The following is a 15,280-nucleotide window of genomic DNA, read 5'->3' on the forward strand; positions in this document are numbered from 1 at the left end:
TAATAAAGTAATTTCATAGATGATGATTAAATATTGAAAATTAAATTAAATGTGATATACATGTGATATAGGAAGTTTGCACCTGAAAAGTTAAATATTGCACAGAAGATTTAAAAATAATGAATGGTGACGTATTATGCAATGGTAATAAAGGAATCTCAATCTGAAATATTTGCACATGAATTCAAAATATTGCACCTGAAAAAACTGATTTAGAATAACAGCACTAAGCAATTTCATAGATGATGATAAAATATTGCAAATGAAACTGAAATATTACACATTAAGTTGACATATTGCACATTGCATCAACATACCGAACGTGAAAAAACAAATATTGCACAGAAATTTGCATTTTGGATGTGATATTGAAAATTTGCGCTTTAAAAATAAAATATTGCACATAAATAGAAATATTTGCACATGATTTCTAAAGTAATTTCATAGATGAGAGTAAAAAAAAATGCAAATTAAACTGAAATATTACACATTAAGTTGAAAATTTGTACCTGAAAAAATTAAATATTGCACTTTGTAAATGCATGTTGTATGTTAAAATGAAATTTTGCACATGAAATTAAAATTTTGCATGAAACTGAAACTAATATTGCACAAACTACTAATAAAACTAATATTGCAGATATTGTGCAGATTTAAGTGTCCCCTTTAGACATCCCCTAAAACTCTTATGTTATTATGACTTTACATTCATGTAAAAGCAGGATTTTTCTGTTGTAGATGCTTGAAATGGAGTTTAATTTGAGCATTTTGTGCAAAACTGCAAAGAAAAACAGTTTGTTTTCATCATCTGCTGGTTGTTTCCTCCAGTAATTACCCAGATCCCAAAGTGATTCCTTCATTTTAACGGTGGATTCTGCAATATTTAGCTGGTTAGCATGTTTAGCTAGTTAGCACAGGTCAGATTTAGCTCCTCCTGACATCAAAGTGTGGATTAAATCAGCGACTCCACCTTTAATCCACTGAACAAACCCAGAAATCCCAGAAAAGACTCTTTAGTTTCTCCCTGGGCTGAGCTTTAACTTCAGTCTGAGCCTGTCTAAACTCTGTCTGACTCGCTGTTTGCTCATTTCTGGAAACTTTTTTCCATCAGATCCTGGAGGAAGAAACAAAACAAGACGCCACACGCCGCCGATATTAGGCCACAATGTTTATTCAGTAGTGTTGTTTCAACTTATAGGTACAATACTGTCAGCTTTGTAAGACTAAAAAAAAGTTACCATTACAGTCATCCACGCTCACAGAATGCCAGTCTACACCTGCACAACGGCTCCCAATGGTAGGCACTTTGAAGGTTTAAAACATTTGTGAATATACATTTATATATATTTATATATCTTTTCATATACTAATAAGCAAGTCGGACTCAAAGGGAACTAAAAGAGTGAAGAGAGAGAGAGAAGAGGAGGAAACAACATGATGTGGCCACGATGGAGAGGATGGAGAGGGAGTAGAAATACTGTGAGTCTTTGGGTTTCTCAGTTTAGTTCAGTACCTTCGGTCCAAGAGAGGACGACAGCGACGAGGAGGAGGAGGAGGAAGGACAGGAGGAGCAGACAGACGGAGGGCGAAGCTGCAGAGGGAGTTTAGGAAGGAAAAAAGCTGCTGCACCGACTTCAGAGCAAGTCGATTTAAAACCCAGGAAGCAGAAACTCGCTGCAGCTGTTTTGTTTTGTGGCGTTTTAACGCAGAAATGCACCAAAACAAACCTCCTGGTTGGTTTTAAACCCAACAAACAGCCTCAAGTCTTTAGAAATGATCCCAAATAGCGTTTTGTAGATGTTCAGATCTAACGTACGCATCCACACGGTCTGCCAACCAATCACATCCCGTTCACTGGTTATGTGAATGCATGCTGGGCGTTTCCAGCTACGTTGTGTCGCATCGCTCTGGTGTAAAGATACGTGTCCACAGGATCTGTCCGTTTCTCACATCCCATTCATCATCTACGTGAAATGCACTGCATCCGCATGCTGGCAGAGTTATCCGCAGCTCATTTGCATAAAGTAGTTTGATTTCTACTTTATGCAAATGAGGTGTGGGGAGCGAAAGTCTGACGAATTGCGAAACTTTCATCAAACGTCTAAACTGCCCGTCGAACTGAAATGAGGGAAGATTCGGCAGCTTGTTTCTCGCCTCAAATGCTGTCAGAAATACTTTTTTTGATGAACTAACTTTGACCCTGCTGTTACAGTAAAACTCTCTGTTGACAGTCCAATTCTGAAGGACGAATTTCTGGTGCACAAGCAGGTAAACGTGAAACAAAACCATCTTCAATCTCGGAAGTTGTGGTTCTTGTACTGCTTAGTCTCTGGATGGTAGCTGTCGACCCTCCTCCATGTGAATTTGATGTTTGAGGTTCAAATCACTAATTCTAATGTTCAGAAATGGCAGCTCATCTGCGATGAGCGGAGGTCCGACGCATCGCGAAACTTTCGTAAAACGTCTAAACTGGCTGTTGTTGAGCTAAAACGAGGACAGATTCAGCAGCTTATTTCTCGCCTGAAATACTTTCGAGATGCTTTTTGCTGAACTGTTTTCATAACAAAAGAGAAAGTTTGAGCTGCCATGTTGATCCAACACTTTTACCGGAATGAAGCTAAAGCAGACGATATTCAGATGTGGCGCGTTTCCATACATGAAAAAAACACCTCTGTGGACACGTACCGTAACACTGGAGGTTTCTGTGCGGGATCATTTATCGGTTTGTGCTCTGCATGCTGGGACCTTTGGGCCTAAAAGCATCGACACATCGACTCCAAGCAGCTCTGAAAGGAGACGAACCGGGATCAGCAGCTCAACCGGCCACGATCCGATCGGATTAGAAACGAGGTGGAAGCGAGGGGGAAAGTCTGCAGGAGATGAAAACACTCCACGAACGGCAGAAAGCAGTGAACAGATGTGCAAATGTGAATTTAAATAGAAAAGAAACGACACAAAACAGAAGCCAGATTTGTCTTTTTTTTTCCTCGAGCCCTGACACGTTTTCTTTAAAATCTTTTCAAGACCTGAAAATAAAACGAGAAGCAGAAGAAGAAGAAAAGGCTACACGAGAAGAGAACAAAGACAGAAAATAAACTGATGCCAGAGCAAATAATAAACATTGTAACCTGAAGGAACATTTACATTTGACCGTTAACAGCGTTAATGTGAAGACCGGAGAGCTTCATCAAAACTACAAAGGCATTTTTTTTAACATCAGAGAAAAGATAAATTAATGTAATACACCTTTAGAGATCAACATCAGACATGCTAGGACAAAATAAAAAGAAAACAAAAATGAAAGTAGGTTCGATACAGAATAATTATATTCAATTATTTCCACTGTAAATTTTTTTTCTTTACAAAGAACAGACTGCTACAGTTAAAAGTAGTCAGCGGCTAAAAACGGGGTTTCTTCGCCTTTACAGATTTGGGGTTTTTATTTTTTCAAATAATACACAAAATGTTTAAATATACTCAGATTTGCCATAAAATGAGAGGTTTTCATTTTAAAAAAAAAGAAGAAAGAAAAATTACAATACTCTATGCAAAAGCTTTTCCTTGAAGCTGTTTTACCTTTAATCAACTCGTTTTGCTGTTTGTCGTGTTTGAACGGGTTCGTTGCCGACGACGCCGGTCGCAGCTCCGATGGCCGCTCGAGGTTCAGTCGATCAGGTGACGGGTGGGCGGGACTTTATGCATAAAACTCCTTGGTCGGGGCCTTCTGATAGGCCGCTCCGGAGGGTTTCCTCTCTCCGAGGTCGTAGCTGCCCTCGTCCTTCTTCCTCATGCGGTAGACCAGGAGGAGGATGAGGAAGATGGCGAACAGGAAGCCGATGACGCCGCCCGCGATAACAGCTGAAACAGAAAGAAAGAGCAATCAATGCACGGATCGACGCCTCGGATTAATTGCGTCTTCTGTCTTGTGCGGTCGATTGCAAAATCAACCGGCGGATTATCAAAATTGATGGCTTAAGCTTGTTGAAACCACAGACGGGTGTCGAAACCGATTCCCTTGCTTCACGTTGATGGAAAAAAGAAACAAAACCTCAGTCCATCCCAGGAGAGTCAATCGTGTCCCTAATGTGCTGGTGAGTTTAAAGCTCCATTAAGAGGTCATTAGAGGGGAGGAGGCCTGAGTGAGTTCCCTTCTACATGGTTTATGTTACAGTGAATCCCAGTGCAGACTTCAGAGGAAGAAGCTGGAGGCTCCATTCTTGAGAATCATGCAGATAAACCATCAACAGCAACCAGCACAGCAACGTTTAATTGAATCCTGAAGTCAAAATATCAACAACACTGACAATATACTTAGTGTTACAGTCCAAACTATGCATATGCGGTGCAATCAAAAGGTTCTGAGTCAATAAAAAGCAAAAGAAAAGATTTAAATTTGTTTCCTGATAGAAGTAGTCTCCTTGTGCAGCTGCTCCCAGTGCTCCTGTAACACTCGGAAAGCTCCCTGGAAGTCCAGCTTTTGTTTGCATATCATGAACTATTAGCAATTTTTTCAACTCAAATTTCAATTTTGTGGAAGAGACAGAAGTCCCAGGGAGGTAAATCTGGCAAGTACGGCTGGTGGAGAATGACGATTGTTTTGGTGAGCAGCTGCTGTTTGGTCTGTGGGTGGTAGCAGCAGATCCTCCTCCACATGAATTAGATCCTGAAATGCAGATGCAAGGGTCCTCAGCAGAACCTCTGGGGAGCATTTCAAATGGCAGGAACAGTCTGTTTCTGCATGAGACGACTACTTCGATACAGGTATGGTACGGTTTTGTTTTCTGTCGGCGCAGTTTGTAAAATTGTCCGGTTGTACCTTGTATGTCAGATTCCCAGAAAAAAGAAGAAAATCTAAATTCACTGGATTCTAGAAAATCTTCTTAGCAGCTCTGAAACTAAGAATTAATGTCAAGTGACTGGAAAATAATGAAAAAACATTATATTATATTATATTATATTATATTATATTATATTATATTATATTATATTATATATTATATTATATTATATTATATTATATTATATTATATTATATTATATTATATTATATTATATTATATTATATTATAGGCAAACAAAATCACCACTAAAAGATGCAAAACTACCCTGAAAGATTCAAATTTGGCACAAAAACATGGAAAATGACCACAAAAAGGACCAAAATTACCAGAAAGAGACACAAAATCACCACTAAAGAGGATAAACTACCTTGAAAGTTTCAAATTTGGCACAACTTCACATTTTCAGGATGAAAAACTGGTAAAAACTGGAACTAAAATAACTAAGAAAGCTGGAAAATTATGACAAAAACAGACAAATTAACCACAAAAAAAGGTAAATATAACACAAAACAGACCAAACTTACCACAAAACAGGTGAAATTGCGACAAAAACTCAAAATCCAAAAAAAGAAACAGTGTGAAATCACTACAGAAAGGACCAAAATTACCAGAAAGAGACACAAAATCACCATGATGAGTCAAAACTACCCTGAAAGATTCAAATTTGGCACAAAAACGTGCAAAATGACCACAAAAAATGGCAAGACTGCCCCAAAACACAAGTTCACCACAAAAAAAGCCATGCAAAATGACTACAAAAGGACCAAAATTACCAGAAAGAGACACAAAATCACCACTAAAAGAAGCAAAACTACCCTGAAAGATTCAAATTTGGTACAACTTCACATGTTCAGGGTGAAAAACTCGTAAAACCTGCAACTAAAATAACTAAGAAAGCTGGAAAATGGCCACAAAAAGAGACCAAATTGCAAAAAAAGGCCAAAATTACCACCAAGAAACACAAAATTAGCACAGTTATCATCATTCAGCTTTTAAATGACTTCCTTCAAGATGGCAACACGTTTTTCAGCTTTTAACGGCGGAGTTTTCTCATTTATTTTAATTTTGTGATGACTTTGTGCTCTTTTGTTGTCTGCTACTAGCCCAAAGAGCCGCTATAGTGCTTTTTATTGTTGTTTAATAAAGGTTATTGTCTTTGAAAGTAGTTTTTGGGTTTGGATTGGGAGCTAAAATGGACACTAATCAGTGGTATAATGTTCTGAATCAGGGAAGTCAAACCCAGGACGTCCTGTGCAGTGAACCAGCCGACTAACTGAGTGAAATCCACCCACTGGAATCCCCCTACTATCAATTATTCCTGTATGAGGCTCTTTTTAATCAGTTTAGCGTCTCTGCTGGAGATCCGATCTGCCCTCTGCTCCACTTCAGGTTTCCACATGTCGGCCGGCCTCGTGGGTTTTAAGACGTTTGGCACATTTACAGCCGTCGTAATGCAATACCGAGCCGACGAATGAAAATTAGATTAAGGGGAATTATTTTTATAGGAGTCATACAGGGCAGACCAAGACTGATGGCTGTAATCTAGACGGAGACAACTCAGGTACATACATTTCAATTTTCTATCCGCAGACTTTCTACCGGTGATCCTATTTCTTTCCATCGCAGCCCAGGGACAATACGCTGCAGATGAAACGAGACGATCAGTCCCGGTTCGTCCTTGTTGTTTCTGTTCGTTGCCAACACCAGACGGATCTCACAACAAAGCCGGAGCGAGGCGCCAATCGGTCGGCATCTGAGGGTCGCTGCGATTCTCAGTTGGATAATTTCCTTTTTTTTACACTCTCAAAGAAACGTCCTCGATGCTGCGAACTCTGCGAGGTCCCACAGTTTATTAGCGGTAATTATTCAGAGAGGAGGCTCAGGTGGGAAAACTCTACCTGGATTTCAAGGACTCGCTGAAAACACGTAAACCGACGAGACGATCAGGTGGCAAACTGAACAGAATAAACGCACCAAAGAGCTTGTTGTCAAACTGATGAAATATTAATGGATGGTTTGGCTTTTTTCCAAATATAAAGCTACCTCCATCAGCTGGCTAGCTTAGCTTAGCTTGGAGACCAGACGTGAAGGTGATATTTGTGCACAAGAACTGTTGTAGCTCAATAATTAATGCTAAGCTAAGCTAACTGAGAGTAGCATCAATCTGTTTCATCTGTTTCACATGAGAGAACAGATAAACTTATTCCATTAAGGTAAGCTTTATACTCTCTGTTAAGGTGAAAGGCTGAAGATTTAATCAAATCTAAGCTTAAATTGATGATAACTAAAAAATCACATTGTTCTGCATGTCTCATTATCAAAATTTGCAAAAAAAACAACTATTTGCTTTAGCTAGATTGCATAAATAACAAAAAATTCTGCACTAGCCTGTGGATCTGCAAAATGTAAAAAATGGTGATATTTTCTCAAAATCACCTTCTTGAATGTATTTTATTTGTATAAATGGTGCAAAATGGTGCCAGAAGTGCAAAAAAATCACCTTTGCATTCATGAGATTCTGTAAAAAACTAAAAATTCTGCACTAAACTGTGGATCCACAAAGATGGTGATTTGTTCTCAGAATCACTTCCTTCAGTATGTTTTATTTATATAAATGGTGCGAACAGTGCAAAAATTCTAATTTGAGCTAACCAGATTCTGTAAAAAAAAAAAAAAAAAATCTAAAAATTATGCACTTTTTTAGAACAATTGTGAACCTATTAGTGACTCAGCTGCGACAAACAGTCACATGACCAAAAATTCAGGAAAGTATTTGGCTGAACTGCAGGCAGTGCTTATACAGAACAGAGAGGCGACAAGTGTGGAAACTAATTAAAAATGTAAATAGTAAAATATCTACAGTATTTACAAGTGTAGAGTTGCCTTTTTTCCAGTGTTGGTAGCATCTGTGGGAACTTAAAAAAATGTTGATTCCAGGATTTGTCAATTTTTGCCACATAAATAATCAAAGAAATTCAACTTTCGATAATTCTTCTGTTCTAATTTCCATCATTCTAACTTGCGTCCTACTGACGGAAGACATTTCAGAGCTCTCTCTCCTTCTTTATTCTGTTTCCATAGTGCTGCAGGATTTTAGATTGCAGTGAGAAATGAACCACAGTGAAGAAAAATGTGACAGAAAACATCCAGAAACAGCTGGTTGGAGTTCAGATTCTTAACATAGCTCATTATTTCTATGCCTCATTTATAGGAGCATAACTGAGTGTCTTCAAATTGAATCACTGAGTTTATTTCTCTGATATAATATACTAACATCTTGACTTCATGTGAAGCGACCTGAGATGACTTGTGTTGTGAGGTCGCATGATACAAATCAAATTAAGTTACATTTAATTCAATTCAATTGAGTCTTCTTTGTATAACTTCAATCACAACTCAGGTCATCTCAGGGAACTTTTTACAGATTTATTGACGTTAAATTACAGAAATAAACCAAATGATTTCCACTGAGCAGCAGCAGTGGGATAAAAACATCTGTCAGAAGCAGGTTCAGGGAGGCAGGCTGCTGACCTCACCGAACCTGGAGGGTTTTATCCCACTGCTGCTGCAAAGAGAAACCTGTCGTTTCAGTGGGATAAAACCCTCCGTCAGAACCAGGTTCAGGGAGGTCAGCCGTCTGCCTCAACCTGCCAGGGTGAGGTTCGGTTAGTTGTGGCTGTTATTTACCTGCTAACACCTCCGTCCTCTGGAAGAGGTTTTCAGTGCGAACCTCGATGGGCTCCTGAGGTGAACCGGGAGCGCTGGTCGTACTGGTCATCTGGTTCCTCTGCATGTCCTCTGTGACTGGAACTGGAGCCTGGAGGACAGAAAAGATGGGGAAAGGTTGATTTATTGATAATTAACGTTTACACTGAGACTCAGGAAGCTTTGCAGGATTTAAAACCGTCCTCAAAATCCATTTGAAATCTGGACAAACCTTTTATTTACCGTATTAACTGATTTCATTTATATATAACCCCCAGTGGTTAACTTTTTTTTTTGGATTTTTGTGTATTTATTGCCTTGTGGTTGTTCTGTTTTTCTGTACCTGACCAGGAACAACAAAAACTTTCTGTCCTCCAGTATTTCTAGTCCAAATGTTTAGTGAAGGTGGGTACAGGTGAGTTTTGTTTGGCGTTATTCCTAATTTCCCTTCCAGGTGTGAACACGACAGTAAATATTTAGGAGTTTGTCGTTGGATGAGAAGATTGACAACAAGTTTAATATCTATGTATTATGGAACTACAGCCAGCTTCAAGTTAGCTTAGTTTAGCATAAAAACTAGAAACAGATAGCTTGGGTCTGTCTGAAGGGAGCAAACGTACAAAAATATTCATAATTTACACCTGTAAATAAATAAATAACTAGGTTACTTTATACCACCAATTTTATTATTTTAAATTCCTTTGTAGATGAAAAATAAAAAAACAACTTTGGTATAGCGGCTATTGTATTAAATGTTCTGTCTAAGCCATAAACTGATGGTGTTAGTGAGATATCTTCCACGTTCAGACATGCTATTGTTATCAGATATCATCTCTCTCTTGGCAGGAAATTAAATACACTTGTTTCCCAGAATTATCCCTCTGAGAAAAAAATAATTAACTTAGCAAGAAGTGGAATGTGGAGGCTGAAATGTAACAGTTAAACCTACAGGCAGCAATGAATCCAGATTAGTTTGAAGAAGGCTTTTTTTTTTTTTTTTTTTTAATCTGGACCCGTGTTTTGTTTAGTTTTCTCTCAGAGATGGAAGCCGATAACCTAAATGGAACTGAGCCAGAGTGTTTAGCCAGAGCATTTAGCCAGCGGGGGGCAGCGACGGCAGCACTGACGGACGGTGGACAGGTGGGTTTACGGGGTTGAGACCTGCAGGACTAATCCCAAACAGATGCAGCATCCAGAGGTGAGAGCTGCGATGTTCCAGAGTCGGCGATTACATCCGACTGAGATGTAATCCTGCAGAACCTGCAACCGAGCGCGAACTGAAGTGATCTTTTATCCTGAAAACAACCTCGATGCTCCTGTATTACATCAGAATCACACCGGGTCAGACGGAAAACCAGCGAGGTTCTGGGTTGCATAATAGCACAGTATTATAAACCTGCATTAGAATGACGCACAAAGCAGATTTACAGCAGAAAAAAGGTACATGAAGTCACATTTGATTACTAAAACATTCCTTTAGTGCTTAAATATATATTTTTTATCACCCTCAGTGCACATTTTGCACAGAATAAATGAATGAGTCAGCTTTTTTTGGTTTCTTGCAAAAGCATTTGAGGAATACCATTTTGAAAACTTTAAAGACAGACAGAGAACATTTATAAATGAATCCTGATTTTTAGCTCCGATTTGATCACTTCCAGCAGATCTTAGAATCAGGATGAATCATTTTGAGTCATTGTTGGATAAAAACAGTCTAAATTCTATGATTTCAGCTTCTTAAAGGTGATTATTTTCTGTTTTTTTCCTCTATGGCAATAAGCTGAAGATATTTGGACAAAGCGAGACATTTGAGGTAACAATAGATATTTTTCACTATTTTATGGATGAATATAATGAAAATAATGAAATTAAATGAAAATAATTGTGAGATGCAGACCAATCAGACCAAACTCAATTCAAAAAAGTTCCAATTTAAAGACAGAAAAAGAACATTTATGAATAAATCTTTATTTTTAGCTCCAATTTGGTCGCCTCCGGCAGATTTTAGAATCAAGATGAATCATTTTGAGTCATTTTTAATGATGAAAACAGTCTAAATTCTGTGATTTCAGCTTCCTAAATGTGAACATTTCCTGGTTTCTTTCTTCTATGACAATAAACTGAAGATCTTTGGCCAAAACAAGACATCTGCGGAAACTCTGAGTGCACATTTTCCACCATTTTTTAATATTTCTCGATCAAACAAGCAATCGATTAATAAATAAAAATCTAAATAATGCTCAGCTGCAGCTCTAGGATGAATCTTCATCAAACCAATTTGTAAAAGTTTCAGTTTAAAAACAGAAAAAGAACATTTTTAAGTGCTTTTAAAGAATATTTGCACAAGTTTTTAAATATGAAACTGCAACCACGAGACACTTTAGCTTAGCACAGATAGTGAAAACAGTCAGTCCAGAAGTTTTAAATAAGAAAAACTCCTTTAAAGTTCACTAATTAAACCATTATATCTTGTTTGTTCAATGCATACAAACACATTAGTATGAAAACAATGAGTTGTAGTTTTACAGGACTCCAGAGGGACTTTTTAATGGTTGCTCTGCTGCAGCTACAAACAAGGCCCAAAAAATATTCTATACCACAACTATGGGGCTCAATATTACATTTTAAGTGTTGTTTTTAGCATTTTATGTAAATAGGAGTGATGTTGCACTGGAACTTGGTCTAATGTGGGTCTTCTGGGACTGTCCTATAAACTTTATCATCATTTTTGTTGCTGCCTGGGGCCAAAACTCTGCAGCACGACTGTTTTTTTTGTGCTTTTTTTAATGTTTTGATTAAGAAGTTGATGCTCCGACAGCAAAAGTTCTGTTCCCAGCCAAGTTTTAGCGGCAATCTATGAAACAAATGCACAGCGTTGGGCATTTTTCTTTAAAGGTTCTGTGATTTCAGCTTCTTAAGCACTTGACCCATTTTAAAATTTGAAAATGTGGGAAAAAATATATATTTTCACAGTGAAACTTCTAATGTCCACATTTTCAACATTTCTGAGAAATCTTTGAACATTTTTGGTGGAAAAAAATGTTAAAAATGTTTCTTAAGGACATTCACAAAAAAATCAACCAAAATCCAGCGAATTTCACTGGATTTTGGTTGATTTTTATGTGAATGTTCTTCAAGAAAATATCAGAAGTTTTACTGGTATATATGGAATCACTTTAGATATTTTTAGGATTTTTTTGGAAGATTTTTACTCATTTTTTGAAAATATTTTCTTGCCAAATTTGGGGGATTTTTATTAAATAAAACTTTTATGGGAAACTTTAAAGGAATTATTGGAATTTTATTCCTGAAGGTTTTGCTAATTTTCAGAAATTTGGGGAATTTTTTTTGCAGATTTTTTTCAGACAAGGAAACAATATTTTTTGGTGCCTGTAAATGAAGACAACAGGAGGGTTAAAGGTTCTGTGATTTGAGCTTCTTAAATGTGATACAACAACAACTACAAAACAACTAAAAATCAATACTGATACTGGAAACAATGTTGAATATTGGACCTGATAATAAGTCAAACTGATAATCAGTCTGTCCCTACTAATAACCCGACTTGTTTTGTGTTTTATATCTATTTGTTGTTGCTACGTTTGATCTGTTTTTGCGTATTTTTGTGTATTTTCCTACCTCTGTTCTGAAGGGTTTCCTGTTCGTGCTGTCTCGGGTCTTTTCCCGGACCGTCGCTGTGTCCATCCTGGGGGTGAAATCTTTGGTGGAGTCCTGGGTGGGCTGAGCGGCGTTAGGCTCGATGTAAACCAGACTGATGGTCGCCGTTTCCTCCACCACGTCCTCGCCTACACCTGGCGGGAACAAAAACACAAATAAAGTCACTAAAAACAAAGATTATGATGTGTTTCTGTGATGTGTCAGCTCCACTCTGCTGGTTAAGTGCTGATATTTTATTTACAGTCAGGATGTGGTCTAGAATTTAGAGCGACTGCAGCAACTATTGATCACAGCTCCGTCTGATTTTACCTCATGAGCTTTTCTTTCTGAAAGCAGAGCTGCTTCTAAAGAAGGCGCTGGAGCAGAGTGGCTAATAAAATATGAAATCTACAGAGAAAGTCAAAAAACTGGAAAACAGCAGCGCTCCCAAAGCTAAAACGCTAATAATTTTAATGTTACAAATATGACGCTAACTTATATACAACTAATGACAACTTAAGCATGCTAAAATGTTCACAATGCTAACATGCTAGTAATTTTATCATGCTACTAATATGATACTAATTTATATGCAAACTTCAGCATGCTTTAATGCTCACAATGCTAACATACTATAATGTTCTCAATGCTAATATGCTTATCATTTTAATGTTACAATACCACTAATATAATGCACTTAATAATTTTAGCATTCTGCTAATATGATGCTAATTTATATGCAAACTTAAGCATACTATGATGCTCATAATGCTAACATGCTAATAATTTTAATGTTACAATGCCACTAATATAATGTAAACTTAATGGTTTTACCATTATGCTAACATGATGCTAATTTATGTGCAAACTTAAGCATACTATAATGTTCACAATGCTAATATTCTAATAATTTTACCATGCTACTCATATGATGCTAGCTTATATGCAAACTTAAGCATGCTATGATGCTCACAATGTTAACATGTTAATAGTTTCACCATTCTAATATGATGCTAACTAATATGCTAACTTTAGTATGCTAAAATGCTTAAAATGCTAACATGTTAATAGTTTTACCATGCTACTAATTTGATGCCAACTTATATGCAAAGTTAAGCATGCTAAAATGCTCACAATGCTAACATGCCAACAGTTTTACCACGCTACTAATATGAAGCTAACTTATATGCAAATTTAAGCATGCTTTAATGCTCACAATGCTAACATGCTCATAGTTTTACCATTCTGCTGATATGATGCTAACTTATATGTTAACTTTAGTATGCTAAAATGCTCAAAATGCTAACATATAATAATTTTAGCATTCTGCTAATATGATGCTAACCTCTATGCAAACTTAAGCATGCTAAAATGCTCACAATGCTAACATGCTAGTAGCTTTAATGTTACAGTGCTGCTAATATGATGCTAACGTAAGCATGCAATAGCTACTGCATTGGGAAAAAGTAAGTATTTTTCTGGCATATTATGTGGCATCACAGTGGTAGTGTTTTGAACTAATGCTAATTTAAGCCTGTCAAATGCTCACAATGCTGATATGCTAATAGTTTTAACATCACCATGCTACTAGTATGATGCTGACTTAATGATGTTTACAATGCTAACATGCTAATAGCTATAACATTCCCATGCTACTAATACGATGCAAACTTTAGCATGTTAAAATGCTCCCAAAGCTAACATGCTAATAGTTTTAATGCTACAGTGCTACTAAAATGATGCGAACTTAATCATGCGCAAAATGCTAGTATGCTAATAGTTTTAATATTGCTATTGTAGTAATAAGATGCTAAGTTAAGAATGCTAAAATGCTAGCACGCTAATAGTTTGAATGTTCCTATGGTGGCAATATGATGCTAAGTCAAGCATGCTAAAATGCTAGCATGTTAATAGTTTTAATGTTCCTAAGGTAGTAATATGATGCTAAGTTAAGAATGCTAAAATGCTAGCATGCTAATAGTTTGAAGGTTCCTATGGTAGTAATATGATGCTAAGTTAAGCATGCTATGATGCGAGTGTGTTAATAGTTTTAATGTTACTATGGTAGTAATTTGATGCTAAGTTAAGCATGCTAAAATGCTAGCATGCTAATAGTTTTAATGTTACTATGGTAGTAATATGATGCTAAGTTAAGCATGCTAAGATGCTAGTGTGTTAATAGTTTTAATGTTCCTCTGGTAGAACTTTGATGCTAAGGTTCCATAGATTCTGCAGGTTTGTCTCCAGGTGTGTTTCAAATGTTTCCTACCTGAGCCGGACCCTGAGTTGAAGTCATCGTCGTCTTCGGGGTAGTAACCTCCTGATCCTGTGTCGTCCAGGTACAAGTCGTCGCCCTGAGAGGAAGCCTTGGCTGCTGCTGCTGCTATCTGCAGAAAAACAACGACAGAACAACTCGTTAAAGACTCTCGTTGCACAGAAGTGGAGCTTTTTGCTGTTTTCATGCCCAAAAGTTAAATATAATATGTGAGACAGTATGGATAAAATAATCTTGTCTGTCTAGTGAAATTCCTAGATGAGCAAAATCTGACTGACTGGTAGTTTTGACAAACTTCATTTGATGTATTATGACTAACATGATACTAAATTAAGCATGCACAATGCTAATAGTTTTAATGTTACTATAGTAGTAATATGATGCTAAGCTAAGCATGCTAAAATGCTCACAATGCTAATATGTCTGTGTAGTTTCTCATTCATCCAGGTCATGGTTATCCAAAGTTGTTTAAATCAATCCAGCTGGACTCCAGTTGGATTGATTTAAACAACTTTGGACACAATGCTAATAGTTTTAATGTTACTATGGTAGTAATATGATGCTAAGGTAAGCATGTTAAAATGCTCACAATGCAAACATGCCAGTAATTTTAATTCTACAATGCTGCTAATATGATGCTAAGTTAAGCCTCCTAAAATGCTCAGTGATAATAGTTTTAACATTGCTATGCTAGTAATATGATGCTAAGTTAAGCATGCTAAAATGCTCAAAATGCTAACATGCTCATAGTTTTAATGATACAATGCTAGTAATATGATGCTAAGATAAGCATGCTAAATGC

The 15,280-nt window shown here is 37.1% G+C and overlaps 1 protein-coding gene across 1 annotated transcript; it reads right to left on the minus strand.

The window, feature by feature from the left end:
* Positions 1–1,153: 1,153 nt before the first annotated feature.
* Positions 1,154–14,680, minus strand: sdc2 (syndecan 2). The gene is made up of 4 exons (XM_055018091.1): positions 14,473–14,680; positions 12,186–12,358; positions 8,529–8,658; positions 1,154–3,858 (listed from the first exon to the last, which is right to left on the minus strand). The coding sequence occupies exons 1-4, from the start codon at positions 14,663–14,665 to the stop codon at positions 3,695–3,697; spliced, it is 660 nt and encodes a 219-aa protein (XP_054874066.1). The 5' UTR covers positions 14,666–14,680; the 3' UTR covers positions 1,154–3,694.
* Positions 14,681–15,280: the final 600 nt, after the last annotated feature.

Source organism: Amphiprion ocellaris, chromosome 15 (assembly GCF_022539595.1).
Source record: "Amphiprion ocellaris isolate individual 3 ecotype Okinawa chromosome 15, ASM2253959v1, whole genome shotgun sequence".
NCBI lineage: Eukaryota > Metazoa > Chordata > Actinopteri > Pomacentridae > Amphiprion > Amphiprion ocellaris.

Coding starts and splice junctions, on each gene's coding strand:
- sdc2 (XM_055018091.1), bottom strand. CDS start 14,665: ATGAAAACAGCAAAAAGCTCCACTTCTGTGCAACGAGAGTCTTTAACG. Junction 12,359..14,472: donor CAACTCAGGGTCCGGCTCAG/GTAGGAAACATT, acceptor TGTTCCCGCCAG/GTGTAGGCGAGGACGTGGTG. Junction 3,859..8,528: donor GAGGACGGAGGTGTTAGCAG/GTAAATAACAGC, acceptor TTTCTGTTTCAG/CTGTTATCGCGGGCGGCGTC.